The 24,214-nt window shown below is 38.6% G+C and overlaps 1 protein-coding gene and 1 long non-coding RNA gene across 3 annotated transcripts in view; both read left to right on the plus strand.

The window, feature by feature from the left end:
- Positions 1-24,214, plus strand: part of LOC134662410 (uncharacterized) — a 179,538-nt gene that overhangs the window by 67,633 nt on the left and 87,691 nt on the right. The window lies entirely within an intron of this gene.
- Positions 1,115-24,214, plus strand: part of LOC134662398 (MOB kinase activator-like 2) — an 83,774-nt gene continuing 60,674 nt past the window's right edge. The window contains exon 1 of one of the 2 annotated variants that reach the window (XM_063518613.1): positions 1,115-1,534. In XM_063518613.1, coding sequence (XP_063374683.1) covers positions 1,185-1,534 — 350 coding nt within the window. In that variant the 5' untranslated portion in view covers positions 1,115-1,184. The remainder of the gene's footprint in view (positions 1,535-24,214) is intronic. The other variant, XM_063518615.1, reaches the window with a different exon arrangement.

Genomic DNA, 24,214 nt, shown 5'->3' on the forward strand with positions numbered 1-24,214 from the left:
ACGGGACCCTATTACTAAGACTCCGCTGTCCGTCCGTCCGTCCGTCCGTCTGTCACCAGGCTGTATCTCATGAACCGTGACAGCTAGACAGTTGAAATTTTCACAGATGATGTATTTCTGTTGCCGCTATAACAACATACAACAAACGTGATTTTTGACCGAAGTTAAGCAACGTCGGGCGGGGTCAGTACTTGGATGGGTGACCATTTATTTGCTTGTTTTGCTCTATTTTTTGTTGATGGTGCGGAACCTTTCGTGCGCGAGTCCGACTCGCACTTGGCCGGTTTTTTTCTAAACTGAATAGTTTGCGCGAGAGACACTTCCAAAGTGGTAAAATGTGTGTCCCCCCCTCTGTAACTTCTGAAATAAAAAAATGATAAAACTAAAAAACAAATATGATGTACATTACCATGCAAACTTCCACCGAAAATTGGTTTGAACGAGATCTAGTAAGTAGTTTTTTTTAATACGTCATAAATCCCCTAAATACGGAACCCTTCATGGGCGAGTCCGACTCGCACTTGGCCGCTTTTTTAAGCTACTAAATGTTGTGAAGTATTAAATGCTATAAGGTTAATAACAATTCTTAAAACTTTACTCAATACAACAATAATTAAAACTTTAGGTACATGATTACAAAGGATAGTTTTTTTTACTGTACTTTCTAAGGCCAAAGATATACTAGATTTAATAAGGCACTTCCTGTCTAGGTATTTTCGAAGGTCTCTACCGTACTTATTTTAAAGGGTTATCAAAAGGGTCGGCCAAATTTAAAACTGATGATCAAAGTTCAAACTTTACCTATATGGGGTTACCGTTAGGCAAATGAAATAGGTTAGTGATAGATTATTTATTGAGTTGATTATGGTTTGGTATTACCGGGACACCAAGCTTCAAACGGGGACATTGCCCGGTGTACGGGGACGGTGTTACCTATCGCAAATGGCAACGCTTCGAAAATTCTGAGCATTGACGGAGACTATTTGCTTAATGACAGGAACACCGGGACGCCAAGCTTGAAACGAGGACATGTCCCGGTGTACGGGGACGTATGGCAACCCTACGTTAGGCAGACCGTCTCAGGTCTCAAATCCAAACGTTTACCTTCATGAACAAACAGTAGTTTCAAGCCCCATTTAACTCTGCATTGACTGCATTATACGCGCGGGTAATGCGTCAAGCCAATGGAAACCACGGGGAATCCTGATAAGAGCGACAATCTAGGGATAGACGCTATCGCGGCCTCAGGTGTGCTGATAACGCGTGACGTCACCGCGAGCGCGCGGCCTCGTCAGTCGTGTTGCGCGCGCACGAGTGAACGTGCGTTTTTGTGTTTTTTGCGCGGCGTCGCCGCCGGCGCGATGAGCTCGGGCAGTGATGAGAGTGTGGAAAAACCTCGGTGGCCCGGCGGCATCTTGCGCAGGAGCGGCGCGCGCGTAGCGCGGCGCGTCCTCCATGTCAAGTACCGCAGCGTCTCGCCGGTCCCGAGCGCCTTACCGCTGGACTTGGACGACACCGTCTCATGCTTCTGCAGGTACCTACTATTGACACCTGTGTTGCGTCACGCCAGATAATGATAAGCATTGTTCTGTCTCATTGTTATCGCTGTGTCCTTTGTCTTTTGCAATTGCCGGTACATAGACAGCTATGCTTTAAGTTGGCTGGTGTCTCGCGTTGCAAGCATCACTCAGAGGTAGCAAGTTAGCAACTATATAGACATTCTACAAATGGCGGATTTGGATTCGTATAGGAGGTGCAAGCACACACAGCTGACACAGCTCGCCCTTAGAGTTGGTCAAATGCGCCTAGCCTTTCAAAGATAACATACACCAGGAAATTTGGGAGGGGTATCGCCGTGGCCGGGTGGTCTAGTGGTCAGGACGTTAGCCGCGTAAGCTGGACGCGGGTTCGATTCCCGCCTCCCCCGCCGGTGGATTTGGTCAGATTTTCTTTAGTGTATGATATCTATTTCAGTTTATACGCTAAATATTCGTTAAAAAAACATGTGTACATTTTGAGTCACGTTTCTCATGAAAACAGGTCACAAAGGACAAACTTTGTTAATGTTAAGTTTTATGTTTTGTTGCTCATCAATGCCTATTTACATCAGTAGCTGTAAGTAAATAGGTATTCGGCCGAATACCGAAAATTCGGCTAAGTGGCCGAATACGGAATAGTTGCCGAATATTCGAGGCATTTTTAGTAGCAACTAAATAATTGTTGAAATCGCACACGCGTAACATATTTGTTAAGCGAAACGAAATCAAATCGAATTATTCTTTTATTATTACTGAGAAATCAATGAAACTCTTCAGAGAACACAGTAGTGATTTGAATATTTTTCATAATGCATTATGTTCTCGGAAAACTCCATTCAATAATGTGAAACTGCTGATGTCAGAATGTCATCATCATCATATCATACGTAAAATGATCAATGGAAGTCCTAATGGAACACTATCCTGTGTTTGTGCTTAAAAATTGCTGCAAAAATTAAACAGCGGAACCGGTTAGAATCCGTTAAAATAAGAAATAGATTCGTATACCTAAGTGTCCAGCTTAGAGCTAGTTGTAATTATACCTATATCTATCTAGTGCCTTTCGATTGTGTTAGTTTCCTGTTGTAGCGCAGACGTGCACTCTCAGCGTCAAGGTCGCTGTTGTTTAGCATTTACTTAGTCTAGTGTTGCGGCTACAACACCCACGGCTTTATAGACTAACTCGGACAGAGCCTTGCCTTTAAGGACGTGAGCCTTCAAGGCTTCACATAGGCTTAACACAACGTCCAATATCAGTCACTTCTATTAATTTATATTCTATCTTGAATAATAGGCATCGGAGAGTATATTAGCCCTAAGCAAAGAAATACTAAGATATTAAAAATGAATTTTTGAACTAACCAGCCTAAAATCAAAGCAAGTCAAATGCGGTACAGATGCATGTACTATGTAATTACTAATTAGCCTAACAATAACCGGAACTAAGTATTTCTTACTCGCCAGCGTGAAAACAAGACGAGCTGTGCCCGCAGCTCTGTCCACTTGGGTTGGGCATGACTCTGCATAATTTATTTGATCTCCCCCTGAGGGTAGAGTCCAAAAATAAAGTATGCTATATATATCCCCAAGAGCCCAGCCATACATGCCAAATTTCATTAAAATCGGTTCAGTAGACGAAACTTTCGCATTAATAACATTAAGTATGGATGACCGAAATATAAAAAGAATTTAGAAGGCCTGCCCAAAAAGTACCAGAGAATCGCGCTTCTATTTTCGTTACCGGAAACCCCATTCATAATATGTATAATTGCAAGACAGGTTTTAATGATTTTGGTTACCCTAATACCACAAGATGGGTCGCTCGTTTACCAACATTGCCAAAGTTTCTTTTCTTTGTATGAGATATCATATTATTATATGAGCCGAGCAAAAAATGGAATAAATGTTTGAGAAGCGAAATAACTTCCTTTATTTATATGACTTCCTTGAGGGTAACTTTCATCGAAGCGGCTTGATAGCAGTTTTTAAGATCCCCTAATTTCATTGCACATTTCACACTGCAGAAAGAGAGAGCATATGTGAATCTCCTCCAAAATTATTTTTTTACATAAATTCTCTCTCCGGTCTGTTTACTCCGTTTATAAGCTGGAGCCGAGTGGAGGCAGGCCACGGGCGAGTCAAGTGGAGGCAATCGCCGCGACCTTCAGTCGCCTATTCAATTACCACCGTCCTCGCGCCGACATCTCCAACTTTGCAAGTTGTTACGTCACGCCAGCTCCAAGTTTTTCGCAATTACCTTCTCGTTTGTTTTTGTCAATACGATCGAACCACCAGAAATTTAGAAATCCAAGATAGCTGCCGTTTTTTCAACTCTTTGACTAAGACTTCATATTAAGAATCCTTTCATATCTTCACATATCGATTCTCATTACTGAACTGAATATCGCCATTGCCCCGCAGAGGGCACTAAGGACTTCCCTAATGGTGTTGGTGCTCCCACTCCCATATTGGCTGTAATAAAATGTTAATATAACATCGTGTGACAGGAACAACATGATAGTATTGATAGCGTTTTATTAATTTAAACTTAATAAAACACTATATGAATATTGAATACTATCATGAAGTTTAATAATAATTCAGTAATTATTATTAAACTTCATCATCCCACCCAGTCAGTTATACTTATGTACCCAAACCTATATGTACCTAAAGTACCAATACTATAGGACATACATGTTATTCGCACGCGAAGAATATAATGGCGTTATTTATAAACGCGCCTCAATTAGATATTAATAATTTGTCTTAATCTGTCATTCATCTGTATGTGATTGTAAGAAAAGGATAAAACGTATTTTCTAATGGAGGTTTGTAAAGTTTTATGAGTAAGGGGGTTAGAAATGTTAGAATATCCATGCCGATGATCGCAACATCGCGCATGCAAGATAACCACATCCCACAATCAGATATCATACATATGTACATATTATGAAATTTCCCATCTAAGCGGTGAGTCAGAGTCCAGAACGTCGCACACCGATCGTATTTTTTGGAATGTTTGTGTTATGTTTTTAATTTAGATATGTTAATTTACCGTTGCCAATAAAAATATAGATTATCTTACTTAGCTTACTGCAAATGAAAGCATCAAAGTATTCAGATGGACTATAATATAATGGTAATCGGGATTATTTTTAACTAGTTTCCGCTTGCGATAGCGTCTGCGTAAAGCTCGTGTCGTGATACATATTCATTCAGATTTCAGACGTTTTTGTGAAAGGGAGTACATATATACTTCTTTACGAAATTTTTTATGTACTTCTAATTATATTTGAACTTTGTATACCTAATTTTGTGACTATCGTAAGATGCTTGCATTCCTTAATAGCAAGTACCTATGTTAGGTACTATTGAGAGAAGGACATAATGCTTTCGGTCGGACATTTACACGTTCGTACTACCGGGTTTAAGTGATATCATGTAATTGTAATCGTTATATTATGTATTATACTTATTCACGCAATCCATCGTGAAAATGGTGATGATGCACTTTGATTGGCATTTGGCAAATGGTCGGTGACATCATCGTCTTTCACTAACGTGTATTAAAAATGCTAATTGCATTATTATGTTCTATTTTTTGATTCGCATTAGTGGAATATACCGAACGATGAGTCAAGGTGACATTGCGGACTAGGACAACATTTTATAAAAGTACAAGTGCAATTTTAGTAGTGTATTACAGCCAACATTGATGCGAATGACATTTGCTTGACCAATTATGGGGCCTTTGGGCCAGTTCTGTTTGCCGTTTCAGACTTGAAAAAGTTTAACACATAGAGTCAAAATCGGGCATATTAATAGGGGATTCGATTTCAGTGCCTTTTTCGTCGCACCCCGATTGGTAATAACAAAAAAACTCGCTATAAAACAAAAAAAAAACAGTATACACCATCACAAAAACCATATCAGCTACCTATTTATTAGTGTTATTTAGATTTTAGAGTTCGGAAAGTTTGTCAACCAAACTTATAACGCTATTTCATGGCTCAGACAGAGCACAGAATGTGGATTTAAAGCTATAACTTACATGTATTAATGTTTATATTATACATCGCACTTATAACGATTAAAGTTAAAGGAAAACTATTGACCTATTTAATTAATATAAATATTTCGTCAAGGAAAAACCACAGTACGTCCGGAGTCGATAGGGCGATGTTTCCCGAATCAATCATCGATATCACGCGCACGGACCGTGTTGCACTAATGGAGTCAGGGTGTTCCGATCCTGCTACCACCGACCACACAGCTCACTGGCACTTCGTAAACTGCTTGCAAATACATACGGTCCACAAATGGCGTATGTTGCTGTTACCACATAAGGTTTGAGTGTCCAATATTAACTGTCAATCGCACGCATACTTGTCAAATCCGTCTGATCAACCGTTAATCTGGTGCTAGTGGAACCGCAAATCACAAAGGCTAATAACAACGGCCAAGCCCTAGAGGCTTTGATGGTTAATTAATCTATCGTTAACGTTGAACCGGTGGTTAGATCCATTAATAGCATTCAAAGGTACATTGATATTTAAATAAAAGTATAGGTATATTACTGCGTGGTTGTGCATCATTAACAATAAAATAATAGGTTTCACAGAACAGTCTAACGATAATTAACAATCTTCATTTGCAGTTCCACTTCGCCAAAAAATGCTTTCCATGAGCAAATGTACGAGTTACTATAAATTATCCATATCAATGTAGATATTGTAGATGTCCCTATAATAGAAGAGTTCGAGGGAACTCGACCAATAATGTTAAAGGAATTCCACCAACATATTTATCCCAACGTGATGACATAGCGACCAACTATTAAGGTATATAAGATTTAGTAATAGTCAGCAATGTAATCCAATTTGCATGCGGGTTCTCGCGCCATCTTATTCTTCAAGTAGACCACACGAGTAGTGTTGAGTCGCTCACTCGTGAGGCACCTCATTTGTACCACTCGTTTTGTTAATTTGTCGCAGTACTTCGTACCGCAAAAAATGTCTTACTTCACTCCTCTATTCATTTTACTCATTTACTCGCGCGCATCACAAACACCTCTTGCCACCATCACACAAATAAATCATTCACACACTTCAAATTTCAAAAAACTCTTATCCGTTCAAATTCACTCGCGAGTCTCGCGATCCTCAAAACTCGTACAACTCGTAAGAGAGTCAATGTCTCAAATGAAGAAACGAGTAATGGTTCACACTGTCAACTGCCGAACTACAAACCTTATTGCAACGACAAAAGGTCCACCGAGAAATGCGTTGAGTTTGTACCACTCACCGCCTCTCTGTGACATGAACCCCTCAAAAATCCTTTCAAAATGAAACAATGAATTAGAAATACCCAAAGAGGGAGTGAGATAGACACGCGACGTACTTGAATATCGCTGAAAAATTGTCGCTGTTGGAATTAATGGAATAATTGATGCTGAAAATATGCTAGTCCCTCACCTCATTTGAAGTAAGACATTGTAACACCTCATTTTAGAAAATGAGGTACTCATACAAACTCATTTTAAATTAATGTCCTACCCATCACTACACACGAGTGACTTTCTTAAGGGATCATAGAGAAAATCGCGGCAGGGTTATTTTGATTAAAATTGAGCGGGCTGGCTTATTTACAATATCAATCGTTTTTCAGTACTCAGACACTTAAACACATAACAATTTACAATTTTGGGAATTCTAAAAGAAATACAGTAAAATCACGACTCATTTTTAACCGACTTCAAAAAAAAAGGAGGTTCTCAGTTTGACCCGTATGTATGTATGTATGTATGTATGTATATTTGTTCGCGATTATCTCGCGTTTGGCTGAACCGATTTTGATGCGGTTTTCAGAAAAGTGTTTGTTACATTCTGGAGAAGGTTTTAGTATACATAGATCTGAGCTGATGCTGAACCCTGGATGTACCTAATGGAACTCAGGTTTGGTGCAACATACGCACACGCTATTTTGGTCATCCGTGACATCTTGATGAGCACTTGGGAGAGCAGTACCCGAAATAGAGCTGATGCTGAACCCTGGCTGTACCTAGTGGAACTCAGGTTTGGTGCAACATAGGCCAACGCTATTTTGGTCATCCGACGTGCTTTGATGAGCACTTGGGTGAGCAGTACCCAAGATAGAGCTGATGCTGAACCCTGGATGTACCTAGTGGAACTCAGGTTTGGTGCAACATACGCACACGCTGTTTTGGTCATCCGACATCCCTTGATGAGCACTTGGGTGAGCAGTACCTAAGATAGAACTGATGCTGAACCCTGGATGTACCTAGTGGAACTCAGGTTTGGTGCAACATACGCACACGCTATTTTGGTCATCCGTGACATCTTGATGAGCACTTGGGAGAGCAGTACCCGAAATAGAGCTGATGCTGAACCCTGGCTGTACCTAGTGGAACTCAGGTTTGGTGCAACATAGGCCAACGCTATTTTGGTCATCTGTCACATCTTGATGAGCACTTGGGAGAGCAGTACCCAAGATAGAGCTGATGCTGAACCCTGGCTGTACCTAGTGGAACTTAGGTTTGGTGCAACATAGGCCCAAGCTATTTTGGTCATCCGTCACATCTTGATGAGCACTTGGGAGAGCAGTACCCAAGATAGAGCTGATGCTGAACCCTGGCTGTACCTAGTGGAACTTAGGTTTGGTGCAACATAGGCCCCAGCTATTTTGGTCAGAATGTGGATTTAAAGCTATAACTTACATGTATTAATGTTTATATTATACATCGCACTTATAACGATTAAAGTTAAAGGAAAACTATTGACCTTTTTAATTAATATAAATATTTCGTCAAGGAAAAACCACAGTACGTCCGGAGTCGATAGGGCGATGTTTCCCGAATCAATCATCGATATCACGCGCACGGACCGTGTTGCACTAATGGAGTCAGGGTGTTCCGATCCTGCTACCACCGACCACACAGCTCACTGGCACTTCGTAAACTGCTTGCAAATACATACGGTCCACAAATGGCGTATGTTGCTGTTACCACATAAGGTTTGAGTGTCCAATATTAACTGTCAATCGCACGCATACTTGTCAAATCCGTCTGATCAACCGTTAATCTGGTGCTAGTGGAACCGCAAATCACAAAGGCTAATAACAACGGCCAAGCCCTAGAGGCTTTGATGGTTAATTAATCTATCGTTAACGTTGAACCGGTGGTTAGATCCATTAATAGCATTCAAAGGTACATTGATATTTAAATAAAAGTATAGGTATATTACTGCGTGGTTGTGCATCATTAACAATAAAATAATAGGTTTCACAGAACAGTCTAACGATAATTAACAATCTTCATTTGCAGTTCCACTTCGCCAAAAAAATGCTTTCCATGAGCAAATGTACGAGTTACTATAAATTATCCATATCAATGTAGATATTGTAGATGTCCCTATAATAGAAGAGTTCGAGGGAACTCGATCAATAATGTTAAAGGAATTCCACCAACATATTTATCCCAACGTGATGACATAGCGACCAACTATTAAGGTATATAAGATTTAAGTATGAACACATACCCTTTTAAAATAAACATATACCAATCACTGATTTAAGCTTTCACGATTTTTACACATTATTAAATTGTACAACTTAAGTCCCGTTGATAACATATACCAATGCTCAACCATTTTCGAGAAAAAGGGTAAACAAATATCGCGACGAAATGAAATCCTCCCATTTTTTACGTCGATCAAAAAGAACCGTCTTCACTTAACAGTTTTAAACGTCATTTTATGGTTTGCACAAGTCAGTATTTCAAAATCCTTGTATTTATATAACATAAATTAGATCTGACGATTGCTGTAGCTGTGACACAATTGAATTTATCGATAGGGAACTATCTGCGTCGGCTGCGGCAGCTTCCGCTCCGAATCAAAAATTGAACTTTCCTCACAGCTGCAGAAATTGAAGCAAAAATTTGTGCTATATCCTCATTCCCGCCTCGCTGCAGGATGTTGGTAATATGCTTTTAAATTTCCCGGAAAACCGGGAATCTGATTTACCAGTAAGAGACTGGAAGCCTCAAATGATAGGGAATGATGCCAGGTATATACGCCACCAGCCCCTATCAATTAATTGGCTTTTACGTAGAATACTGAGACCCTTGCTTGTCACTGATACATTTTGAAAAATCTGACTGAGGTATACCGTATAGATTCTATACGGTATACCTCAGTCAGATTTTTATACTATAGAAGAACGTATAACGAAGAAATGTGATTGTCGACATACTGCAGAATTGCAGATATAACTATTTGTTTTTAATGGAATGATCGCCGTTAGTTTGCTCATATAAAATAACTTTGATTCACATCGTTCGTTCATCGTCCACTTCTTGTTATCAATTTGATTTTTTCAAATAACAGGAAGTGGAGTAGGTCATATGAAACCTCGTGGTCATGGGACCATCAGGTTCAGGGGAGTCATGGGTCTTTGACAGTTAGATTGTCAATACTCGCCTGTTCTGTAATATGGTCGGGTGTTGAGACTGTTGCAACAGTGGTTGGGGTGTGGCTAAACTGAGGTGATGGTTTGGGGGTGCGATTTCATGAGTTGTGGCCTAATGGTATATTACAGCTTAATATAGTGTTGGACTGTGCTGTTGGGCTGAAATGGTCTAGTGATGTGGTGTCGGCTAAAATTTTAAAGAGTTGTAAACTGGCAGCATCGATGCGATTAAGAGTCACACGAACCCGCCACCAAAAAAGGCCAGCTCGCGTACAATCGAAGTTACGCTCTCATTTTAATAGGTACGCCATGCTTAAATTACACTCAGATTGTATGGCGGCGGCTAAGTTCGTGTAGGTCCTGTACTTCGTGTGACTCTTAACCAAAGTCAAGAAACCTTGTGACCAGTGTTGCAACACTTGTAAAATAGTAATTTGTAGCTTATAAAAAGAATCCAGCAGCTTGTTGCATCAAAAATTCAACTTGTTTCACAAATGCAAGTCTATTTCCAAGAAAAGGAATTGGGCTTCCGCTTTGTGCATAAAGTCGTAAAACTTGTAAAATGTTATGCAAAAAATCCCTGGTGGGCGTAGAGACGGAACTGATGGTGGTCTGTCCTGGTGATAGTTTAGCTACTGGCTGGTTAGAGCTGGTGGTGGTGGTTTGCTAACCGTCCGCCAATGAACGTTCGCGTTATTTGTTGCAGGTGAGTCGCTTGCTGGCTCGCCGCCGTATGTAAGTCCACCTCATCTTGTCTCTGCCAGGTGTGGCATCCACAGATATCTCTTTAGCCTCATCTAAACGAGACCTCGCATGCGATTTTCGTTACACTGCGGTATTTGGTCGACCGGTTGAATTGATAGTACTTTAGTAATAGTCAGCAATGTAATCCAATTTGCATGCGGGTTCTCGCGCCATCTTATTCTTCAAGTAGACCACACGAGTAGTGTTGAGTCGCTCACTCGTGAGGCACCTCATTTGTACCACTCGTTTTGTTAATTTGTCGCAGTACTTCGTACCGCAAAAAATGTCTTACTTCACTCCTCTATTCATTTTACTCATTTACTCGCGCGCATCACAAACACCTCTTGCCACCATCACACAAATAAATCATTCACACACTTCAAATTTCAAAAAACTCTTATCCGTTCAAATTCACTCGCGAGTCTCGCGATCCTCAAAACTCGTACAACTCGTAAGAGAGTCAATGTCTCAAATGAAGAAACGAGTAATGGTTCACACTGTCAACTGCCGAACTACAAACCTTATTGCAACGACAAAAGGTCCACCGAGAAATGCGTTGAGTTTGTACCACTCACCGCCTCTCTGTGACATGAACCCCTCAAAAATCCTTTCAAAATGAAACAATGAATTAGAAATACCCAAAGAGGGAGTGAGATAGACACGCGACGTACTTGAATATCGCTGAAAAATTGTCGCTGTTGGAATTAATGGAATAATTGATGCTGAAAATATGCTAGTCCCTCACCTCATTTGAAGTAAGACATTGTAACACCTCATTTTAGAAAATGAGGTACTCATACAAACTCATTTTAAATTAATGTCCTACCCATCACTACTGCTCACCCTTTACATACGTGTCCGAGTGTCAGAAATTATCTTTATATAAGCAAATCCATGTAACACTGTCCCATCGTCAATAAGTCCACTTGTTAGCACCCTATTAACATTAATTGGCTGAAGTCTGAAAGCCCAGGAGATACCCCGATTTTCATCCGACTACAGTAAAGCCAAAAGAACGTCTAATGATATTTGGGTATGCGTGTGTCATGTGTTTCACTTCCACCGTACACGTAGATTCGGAGTTACCAAGGCTTTTTTTAACGATTTATTTTATTATCCGGATGATAAAGGCTACATTTTATACGATACGACTATATAGACATTTATAAACGAAAACAATTATCTTTTTTAAAGAATGCAGCTGTAGCGTTTCAGTTAAAACAATGCCATAATGCCCCATTGACAAGTCAATTCACGTATACAATTATGTTTGAAACCGACACTTTAACATCTTTAATTATGTAGAACTTAGAAGGCGGCAGAGTATAGCCTGGCACACGTTGTAGATCGTTATTAGGCAGCGTGGGTGGAACTGGTGGAAGGCGGGTCTGCGGGTCAAGGTCGGAGGGGACAGGCTGTAAATACACGCCGGCATCAGTCGGCTCGAGCTAACATTAGTAACATTTAAGGGTGCATGGTTATCGAGGGGCTGTTTGCAGTGCAGGCTTATCCAACATCGACAACATAGATACTATATGCTATAGCCAGAGGCCTTTACCAGGGGGGTGTCACTCCGCAGTTTAGGTATATTTGGCCGGCGCGCCCATCGGACAGGCGTATGGCAGTGGGCTGCCGCTCGGCGTGCACGATAGCCGTGTCCCGTGGCGCTCGCGCAAAATTGAAAATACACAATGGCTTCGAAACTGACTTCCGCGAGAATCAGACATACTATCTCCGGATAAAAAATGTATGTTTACATAATTAACGTTTGTAATTCCTACATATTTATCTTAAAAATAATAAATCAGTGGGTATAGGTATAAAAACTTGTCAAGTGATAACCCCGTGCCACTCACAGCTCGGTCATAAAACTGCGGCGCGCAAAGGAGATTCACGGTTCGTGCGCGGTTATAAGTTTCAATTTTGCTTGCAGGCGGCGATATAGGTGTAATTTTATACCTAAATCTGACTTTTGTGAAGGAGTGAATTTTCTGTACGGTAGTACTATTAGTTATTCTGTGCCTTTACTTCATACTTTAATATACAATGAGTATAGAAGACTGAGAACCTCCATACAACGCCGTGACTCGTCATTGCTGTAGATGGCACTATATTTTATTATGTTTGTGCGACGCGACGGTCTCACTGCTAGGTATGAAGTCAAAGCGTAAAATTAGAGTTGTTTGTCCGCTATGAAAGGCATACTAACAAGGAAGGCTACCCAACTGTCCGGCTCCGATTTGATTAATTTTTATATATGTTATAGAGTAGTCTAAAATAACGGACACGTACTTTTTTTAGCTGCCCTACTGGGCGTAATTGGCCTCCAAAGTACTGAAAAGTGACAAAACGCTCTATCTTCTGTAGAGAGTTTTGTTCAAGAAAATTGCTAGTTATTTACTGTTTTGAATATATGTTGGAGAACATGAAAAAATAATAGACACGTATTTTGTTATTTTGGTTTAAACTTACATTTTACAAAAAAAAACACACTTTAAAGTTTCATACTTCTCATCCTTTCACTCGAACTTCACGTTGGTTATTTTATTCGTTTTTTTTTATCACGAAAACTAAAAACTTCCCGGTAGTGAAGAATGTTGTTATGGTTGTTAACCGGTTTGGACATTAAGTCCTAGCATATTTTAAAACATCAAAGATCCTAAAACTGTACATTTGAAATATTTCAAGAATACCCTGTTAGGCGCGCGGTATCGTGGTGAACAAGGAGCTGCAGGCACGCAGCAACGTGTGGCGGCGCCGGGCGGGCGACATGAACACACGGTACTGAAGAAGTGAAGCGCGTGAAACGATGATAAGTATGAAACTATGAAATGTGTTTTTTTTGTACAATATGAATTTGAGCCGAAATAGCAAAACACGTGTCCTTTATTTTTCATGTTCTCTAACATATATTCAAACCAGTAATTAACTAGCAATTTACTTGAACAAACTCTCTACAGAATTTAGAGCGTTTTGTCACTTTTCAGTACTTTGGAGGCTAATTTCTCCCAGGAAGTTGAGTATGGGCAGCTAAAAAAAAATACGTGTCTGTTATTTTAGACTACTCTATAACATATATTAAAATAAATCAAATCGGAGGCGGACAGTTGGGTACCCTTCCTTGTACGTTATAAAACTACAATGAATGCATTTAAGGCATGTAAATACGGCACAATCTATTTTTATCTCAGAGAGCTCACTAGATGGCATGGCACTGTACTCCATGTTTAAAATACCATTTCCATGTTTATTATGTTTGATCATCAAGTTAGTCCAATTGTATGTGTTCAAGTTTTAGCAGCGAGATGAGATGACAGTAGTTAAAAGCACAATCAACGTGCAAACATAATTATTAGCGGCTTCTACAAAGATAAAATGCAGCGTAAAAGGTTGGTTCTCAGTCTTTTAAATTTACTAGCCTCTGCTGGCCATCTACTTATATAGTATGTATTGCTGGGCTGGAAACTGGAGTTTAAACTGTTAGTTACGGTGCAAATCTACCGTATACCGACAACCGTATATCGGTTAACCCAATGAGCGCAGCGCCAAGGAGTCCAAAGGCTGGATGATCGGATGCACAAATCGTGCCACTGGACTGGACCCAAAGTAGGCGTCCATATGAAAAATCAAAGATACAACGCTAAGAAATACTTTCCGAAAATTGTTCTGCAGATATTATCTTTTACTGCAATTGAGTTATAAGTTTATGACCGAAAACTTTCATTAGGTAACCTTTCGAATGCGTGTGGGTTATATTAAAGCCGCGCGCGGGTTCAAACCTCGGTCGTGCCAATCGTGAGTGACACACAACAATCGGAATGAAGAGAGCTCATAAGAGCCTTAAGAGCCAACGACATGGGAGAATCTAGCCATGCAGTGCAGTGACCGTCAACGTTGGAGGCATATTCTGCAGACGCATCAGGTGCATCAATTTGAAGCCGGGCAGCGCACAGAACTCGATGCCAAAGCCCAACAAGCTAAAGGCCAGACCACCATTTAAAATTATGTTGGAGGGGTGCTGATCTGACCAAATATTGGCTATGTCAGTCACCTGAGAGCGCACCAGCGACACACTCCGTTAAGTGTAAAACGCAGTCGTTGTGACCGAAAACGGCTAGGAGACGATTATTAAAAGCCTACTCTAGGAAGTACTTTAGCCAGTCTGTGATCTGTCTCAGAGGCTAATACTGTTTCGATTTTAAAACAAGATGTGAAAATTTAATAAACAGACTTGATTGCGTCGTGCTTTGAAAGCAACGCATGCGGTTCAAGGTTCCAGTTTTTCGATATATTATCGCCACGTGCCTCTACTCTACACACGTTCGTCTCTCGCACGATCCTCATATTTTACAAAAAAACACGTTTGAGCTCGCGCTTAAATGTAAACAAATAACTATTAAGGCACCAGGAGTGGCTTGCTTGATTACTCATTCACTCACGTAAGCGCAGAGGACTGAAAACTGAAGTAAACATATAGGTATAACAGCATCGTACAATAGGCAAGCTTCATGCAATAGACACAACACAGTTGTTGCAGATAGATTAACCTAATTATCTAATTTTAAGTAATTAAATACCAATAATAATAATATTCATTATAAGTGGATTGTAAGTACCTTACCTATACTTAAAATGTTAGTATAGTAAGTAAATTGTCATCTGCCTATCACTCGAATATCCAAGAGCGATAGAGAGGCAAACAACGAAATTTCAATTTTCGCGGTAAGCATATACCTACCTGTGTTTTTTTAACACGAATTTCTTTTGAGTGTTGAATAGTAGCCTACAAGTACTCTCATGAGTCTCAGCTCGATCCAATGGATCGCATGAAGCACTTACTCAGTACGGTTACCATCAGTTTGTCACTGACATAAACGCCGTCGAGAACGTAATTTACTTTCTATACATCTCGCTCGCACTCGCATATTAGTGCAAACGGGATGTATAGAAAGTAAATTACGTTCTCGACGGCGTTTATGTCAGTGACAAACTGATGGTAACCGTACTGGTTCAGCTCATCTGTGACGTAAGTGTTCATTGTTCTCAAAACTTGCACAAGAAAGAGAACAATAATGAGTCGTAAAGGAATATATTTAATACCTAAACATCGACAGTGTGTGTCGACGTAGTAGGTGCCGATGCCAATGTTTCAACATTATTTTAGGACATTACGAAACATGTCGGATGTGATTTTTTTACGATAAACAGTAGCTCATTGTTGTCTCGTGTGGCTAAATTTATCAGTTACATCTAATACCTTTAAACGAGCAAGTACCTAATAAGTATACAAGAAGTATATTTATTTATTTATATGTATGTATATATATTTCGGGGATCTCGGAAACGGCTCTAACGATTTCTATGAAATTTGCTAAAAATCGATCTAGCTAGGTTTTATCCCTGAGAAAACGCGCATTTTTGAGTTTTTATATGTTTTCCGAGCAAAGCTCGGTTTCCCAGATATTGTTAATTATTATTGCAAATAACAGTTTCCAAAAAAGCCAACTGCTTTAAAAATCATCACTCATCAGAATTTTAGGGGTGTATTGAAAGTTGGCTCTCACATCTTAATCAGGCCATTGATGACTCAGGAAAACATAATTAGCGATTTTTCCTTGTTTTGAACGAGGTATCGCCTGGAAATAAATCTATGTAGCTACGTACGGTAAGGAGTCCGTTCAGTAGGTACAGTCGACGTCAAAGATATGTATATTTACACTTATGCACCATAGGTACTCCTTTGTAAATGTAAACATCTTTGCCGTTGACTGTACGTACATTTACTTACTGATGTTCTACCACTTGTATAGCTTCATACGAAAGAAATTCCCCATATATTATACCTATTACCTTTAAAGTAATATTCAATATAGTGGATTAAATAAGAGTGATCGGATCTCAGATCTTAGTGAGTGAGCGGAATATCGAGTAGAAATATTTATTTTAGCAGGTAAATGTTATTGTAATTTATTCGATGTAATAAAATCAGAAACATATTGAACGACATAAGTCCTGGAATCCGGGGTATATAGGTATTTTTTGTTTGAGTTCGTGTTGCACCGGGAAATCCTATCACTAGTAATTAAGTAATGTGTGGCGCACAGCGGGGTTTTTAATTACGCGTCAATGATGAGTGCTTTAATTTGGAATGATTTAATAGTTCGTCTGATAAAGTCCAAACTAGTCTAAAGTAGACAAAAAACTTGTCTCGTAAAGCTAGTGCCAATTAAGAACCACTAATTATTTCGTGCTAAAGCCTGACATAGAAAATCTCCCGAAAATAAAATCTTTTAACTGGAATGGTGAACGAAACGTTATAGATATCAAAAAGGTTATATGTAAAGGTTTTACTTAGGTACACGTTGTGTTTAAACGTGACGTGTGACTATATTTAATATAAAATAATATATTGCGACGCAAATGTGACGATTTGAGACAAAAGTCCTTGCTAGTTGTAAGCGTCATTTCTATTTTCATACTTATGCCATCGGCACCTTTATACAATCGGCAATGCGGTAACGTTTTGATACCGAAGCCATGAACAGTGTCATAGGTCATAGTAGATGATTTAATTCGGCCTCCAACTATCGAATTCACAAAAAAAAATTAATCGTAGTGAGCTCATCTCTGTATACCTATAGGATAACCGTCGAAACTCATCAAGTGTCAATTACTACTAGCACATCCAGCCATGCCGGCTTAAAACTACTGGATGTCAAGTTGCATTTTTATTGTCGTTCATTTTTTCCTCGCTTAGCTGTAGCTGTAGCCTGGGGTATGCTCACTTTTAGTTACTCTAAATTGCTCTTCCATACTTATTAATCTTATTATACTTCGATGTACACAAGTTGGCTCGATGACTTCACCCCCCTCCCGCGCGATTCGATACGGCACGTACATTCGGTGACATTGTAAACATCTGACCGCAGATTAGTCATCGCCATTTGCAATCCCATATGCACAAGCCACAACTCGAACCAAGACAATCACGAATACAATTTTAACGATACATAGTGTAATGGTGTAGGCTACTTCTATTATACCTAAAGTCTATTTATTCTTTCCGTAGACTAAAATGACATTTCATGTGTTGCTAGTTTTTTACGTCTTATAAATAGTGATGTGCTACAACCAGTACTAACCGAAAATAAACTATTGGGAGGTACTTATATTTTTGACGAAGTGTCTGTAACACAATGAATGGATAACCCATGACGTGCTAAAAGGGGACACTAGGAGAGGTATTAAAAATATGAAATAGCGTAGGTAAAAATGCCATCATATTTAGAAATTTTGTATCCAGGTCTATACACAATATTTCTAATATTTTAAAGCGATTTTATTGTAAGATTAACAGTCACATCGAAGCTACATATCATATAGCTCATAATGCACCAAGTTACTCATCCTATTCCTCTACGTATATACTAAGTTTTATTTAAATGAGAACCTTACTTTGTACTTTTTGTGACCTGTTTTATAAAGGAACCATTTAGATATCATTTTTTGTTTATTTTGAATCTAAAATTAATATAATATTTATCGGGTATTCACAAACCGTAATCAAAGATCATCACTGTTTGTTTTAAGCTGGCCACATTATTTCTACGTTTGACATTTGTGGTTGTCATTTTAGTCTACGGAAAGAATAAATAGACTTTACATTATTGATAGCCTATAAAACCATACAAAGTAACAGTCAAAACATTTGTTTTGCAAGACTACCTCACAATTAATCCCACCTCAATAAGTAGGTAGGTACAATACTATTTACATGCTTAATTTTCGTAACACAAAATGGAATCAATTGGGTAACTGTAGACAAACTGCGGGGCCTAATTACGCCTAACTGCGTACAACATTTTTGAAATTCACCCTTATCTTAACCTCGAAACTCGAAACATTGCCGAATAATAAACACGAAAGTTCTTAAAATCCAGAGATACTAACCCATAACCTATAATCATAGTATTGTCTAAACTGCTCTAAGCGCTTGTGAATTAGTTCAGCAGTGTTCTTAGTACAGAAAAAGGACGCTAGTCTGCTTTGCCGGATAGACCAATAAACAAAATAATTAATAAATCATTCTTATTCTTATTCTTATTCTAACAATTTGCTTAGGGCTCTCTAAACTCTCTAACTCTTCTCTAGGATCCTGCCAACTTTCAGGAATCAATCGATCCTGAATTAAAACATCGGGGGGTTTCGTAATCCGGCACTGGTACTCTAAACTGTTTGTAACACAGGTCGAAAGCTTTCTTTACAAAGCGTTTACGTGTGCATATCCGAAGCGGTCGGGTACACACTGTGTAAGTAGCGTTTTAGTATAGCGCCGCGCCGACCGCAGCGCAACGGTTGCTTCGCGATAACGGTCCGCCACTGCAGGGACAAATGCGCACGCTATATCAACTACATGTTACAAAACAGTCTTTACAAGTCTACATGTGTGTGAATATTATTTTCACTCTCAGTCTACAGTTTGGGCTCAAAAATGGAGTGCACAGGTTAGCAGAGTGCGTGTGACACCTCTGGTGTCCATATGCTGCGGTTACCGCTTACCATCACGCGAGACATACCTACAGCCCTAGAATACGCTTGTTTATAGAGGTTATATATATAAAGCTGGGTTTTCACTGCGGAAGGGTAATGTCATTTACATACTTTTATGTCTAAAGTTAAACGGTACGGTCATTAGTGGGAGGTCGCAGCAGTCTCCGTGGTAACCAAACCAAAACAGCTTAAGCACGTCTGGCAGAAGGATGCAATAAAAAGCGGCCAAGTGCGAGTCGGACTCGCCCATGAAGGGTTCCGTATTTAGGCGATTTATGACGTATAAAAAAAAACTACTTACTAGATCTCGTTCAAACCAATTTTCGGTGGAAGTTTACATGGTAATGTACATCATATATTTTTTTTAGTTTTATCATTCTCTTATTTTAGAAGTTACAGGGGGGGGGACACACATTTTACCACTTTGGAAGTGTCTCTCGCGCAAACTATTCAGTTTAGAAAAAAATGATATTAGAAACCTCAGTATCATTTTTGAAGACCTATCCATAGATATCCCACACGTATGGGTTTGTAGAAAAAAAAAATTTGAGTTTCAGTTCGCAGTATGGGGAACCCCAAAAATTTATTGTTTTTTTTCTATTTTTGTGTGAAAATCTTAATGCGGTTCACAGAATACATCTACTTACCAAGTTTCAACAGTATAGTTCTTATAGTTTCGGAGAAAAGTGGCTGTGACATACGGACGGACAGACAGACGGACAGACGGACAGACAGACAGACAGACATGACGAATCTATAAGGGTTCCGTTTTTTGCCATTTGGCTACGGAACCCTAAAAATCGTCCTTTATGAACACAGCTCAAGTGGTCATTTTCATGGAATAGGAAAGACAAATTATTTGCTACTTAGTTTGGATAATAGCAGTCCTTTGTAGTTGCAATGTGTATGAAGTTTGAAAACGCTGTTTGCCTAAAACTTTGCTTACGTCAGTTACAGGTACTTCCAACGGCCTCAAAGCTCGAAACAACTAACGTTTTATGAACGGTCCTTATGCATTATGATTGTGACCACAGAAACCCGTTGTTTCAAAAGCACGTGTTATATTCAGCTAATTAAATCTTAGCAAAGCTACATTATTCGGTCAACAGCAGAGTCCATTTGAACTTTACAGAACACAGCTAACGGAACAAAGCAAATTAGGAGAAAAGCGATTTTAGGCCTCCGCCGTTCCACCCAGCTTAAGGTTTTATGACATGAAATTTTGGAGAAAAATACTTAATAGATATTTTAAATAACTGTCTGTAGTTCAGTTTCTGCTGCTTAAGCCAGATTGCTGCTTAAGCCAGCAACGCGAGACAGGAATGCATCTCAACAGCAAGTCAGGTTTTGTTTCATGCCTGTATTAAGGAGAGAGATACACTAAATATGTATGATAATTACACACTTCATTACACATTATTCTTCGCAATTTTCGCAACGACTTTTAAAATACTTAAAATTTCAAACAAGCATATGGGCGTTTTTCAAATAAAATGTACATTGAAAAATTTGGCTGTCCCACTGGTTCAACAATTTTTTAGGGTTCCGTAGCCAAATGGCAAAAAACGGAACCCTTATAGATTCGTCATGTCTGTCTGTCTGTCTGTCCGTCTGTCCGTCTGTCTGTCCGTCCGTATGTCACAGCCACTTTTCTCCGAAACTATAAGAACTATACTGTTGAAACTTGGTAAGTAGATGTATTCTGTGAACCGCATTAAGATTTTCACACAAAAATAGAAAAAAAAACAATAAATTTTGGGGTTCCCCATACTTCGAACTGAAACTCAAAAATTTTTTTTTCATCAAACCCATACGTGTGGGGTATCTATGGATAGGTCTTCAAAAATGATATTGAGGTTTCTAATATCATTTTTTTCTAAACTGAATAGTTTGCGCGAGAGACACTTCCAAAGTGGTAAAATGTGTGTCCCCCCCCCTGTAACTTCTAAAATAAGAGAATGATAAAACTAAAAAAAAATATATGATGCACATTACCATGTAAACTTCCACCGAAAATTGGTTTGAACGAGATCTAGTAAGTCGTTTTTTTTTATACGTCATAAATCGCCTAAATACGGAACCCTTCATGGGCGAGTCCGACTCGCACTTGGCCGCTTTTTTTTTACGTTCTACTTGTTATTTGGTAATATGAGTGATATATAGTTTGATCCCAGAAGTGTTAGGCATTCAAAATAAATTTATAAAACGATTAATATATACTCATTTGATAGATTTGTTATCTTTAAAAAGAAAACAATAAATGCAAAATTCTTGATGTCCCACGTCGACTCTGCTACGTTTAAAGGCAAACTAAAAATATAACACCAATTATAATAAGAATTGAAAGTGGTGACACAGATAACTCGATGAGTCTAGATCATAAAAATGTGTGCTTTATATGCATGTAATATGGTTTAAATAATAAAAAACTAATTTTACTACCGTACAAGGAAATGGAATGTACCGGTAAATTCCTGTTTCGTCACAGCAAATTCGACGACTAGTCTAGCCAAAATCCTTCTAAAAGCTTTAATATTTCGATCCTAGCCACATTAGAATGCTTAATACCAAACGCCGTCATCTTGATAGCATACTGTTAGTCCTCATAACGGTGAGGAAAGGTGGTTGTGTCGTGAGGGTGCAAAAAAAGTGTTCCGGTATAGTAACAGTATTTTCGGTAAGTACAGACAATTAACTTTAGTATAATACAAATAAACATTAAGAAACTTATAGTTTATCCTAAACTGGAAAGATTTCCTTGTTGAGCTAGTTCAGACAAGTTAATATTGTGATTTTAATTTCATCTGGTGTAAATCGTCACATCCGAATCGTCACGTGATATATTACCGGAACGATTTTGTGACGAACTGGAATTGTAAAGCTTAGTGCAGACAATCGAAATTTGACAAAGTACAACTCATTTTATTATTATAAATACTCATTCTGATCAAAGTGAAATATGGTGTAAGAAGTCCACTTTTATGTTTCTATTTGTTTAAACTGGATATAATAAATAACCCAGAGTTTTCTTTCTTATTTTGTTTTATATTTTAAACTGCAAATATGAACATAATTTCACATCTTGAAATATTAATAAAAATACGTTGGTACATTAAACACGTATTTCTTTGTTATTTTTAGTTTCATTTATTTTTTCAGCCTAGGTGTACACTATGCCTTACATTTTCCAGATAGTCACATAAGATTCCACATAGTCACTGTCGCATGATTTGGATTATGAAAAACAATTATTGTTGGCTGGTATTTTAACAATTCACGGTGTTTTACCATTAATAATTCTAAATGGATATTCCGCAATATATATTGAAATATTGTATAATGATTTGTAACTTATTTATACCGAAAATGTTAATGTATAGTAGTCAAAAGAACGCTGTTGTGACGAACTGGATGTATATTTTATCCTCAAAAATTATGTGAGTTATTCAGTTTATAATCTAAGCCTGTTTTAAAAAGGTTATGAAATTGTTTTCAATATAAAAACTGTAGATGGCCCATATAACAATACTTCTAATTTATTAATTAATTTAACATTTGTGACGAACTGGAACTAGGTTCACCACGATCTCATCTGATAATGTTGTTATTTCCTATATTCCTAAATATTTTTAAGTCATTTTCTCAATTAATATACTCTAACTTATAAATGATCAAATAAGCAGTCAAATCCCAAAATTGGAGTCATAAAATATTTACTTTTCCGTTTCGTCACGTGTACACTTTTTTTGAAAAAACGCCCATATAATACTTAAAACATTCGCGTTTTGAGCACATATTAACTCTTTATAGACGGGTCTATCGCGCCCAGCATAAATAAAGGTAATAAAATAAATTTCGCGATATATGTCTATAAATGTGAGTTAATGTGTTCAAACAAGCATATTTAAAATAATTTTAATATTTTCAAGAAAGATACGCCGGAAAATGCCACCTTCTGCCGATGTATTCGTAAAACCTGAAGGACGTTTCGACAAGACAACACAAGGCATTGTCTACAATTCTGCGACAGTAGACACGTGGAATGAATAACGAAGGAGGGTTCTTCGAGAAAGCTAGAAGTTTTTGAGCTTAGTCATGCCGCGTGTAGCCTTGGCTCTGTGCGTCATGGAACTGATAAACTGCCCATAAGTAGGTTTATTGCAAAACGGACTTTTGTTTTAAAGGCAGGTTTATTCAACCATTGCAACAAAGAAAATTTCATGAGAAAATGTGATGTGCCCAGGTAAAAGGGAAGGCATGCTTTCCATAAGTAAAACACTGGGTTGTCTCCCGAGTACGCGCCTCAGATCTCATTGACCTATCTGGTCAGACTCCCAAATAATCCAAGGCCTATTTGGGATGAGAAGTTTTGAAAAATACCGACATGGATCCAACAAAAGAATTACCCGGCCTTGATGAGCCACGAAAGATCCGGGTTACACTTAACAGAGTAAGTTCCTACGTCAGCTAGGTACAGTAGGTAATCACAACCTTGACACATGGGGCTAGAAGACCTGACCGAATTGTAAGAATTGTGACATTTGTGACTGTGGCGCGGCAGACCAAACAACTGCGCACAATGCAATGTGGAGGAATGCCCGGGTAGACGCTTTTCGGGAGGCATGAAAGAAAGAACTAACTACGGACGCCAGAGATTGGCAGCCTAACTTAGACATTAAATTATAGATGTTTAATGTTAATTTTATCTTTGTAATTTAGAAATCTATTTTTGAAGACGGTTTCTAATTAGATCAGGCTGTAGCGACTTATCGTCAATAAGTTACCTAGCTCTTACTTTAACATGTGTTTGAAAAAAGAATTAAAAATATACAAAAAGAAAACCGAAACAAAATAACTTAATACATATAATATCTTTTTTAAAAAAAAGGGAA

Source organism: Cydia amplana, chromosome 3 (assembly GCF_948474715.1).
Source record: "Cydia amplana chromosome 3, ilCydAmpl1.1, whole genome shotgun sequence".
In the NCBI taxonomy this organism is placed as follows: Eukaryota; Metazoa; Arthropoda; class Insecta; order Lepidoptera; family Tortricidae; genus Cydia; species Cydia amplana.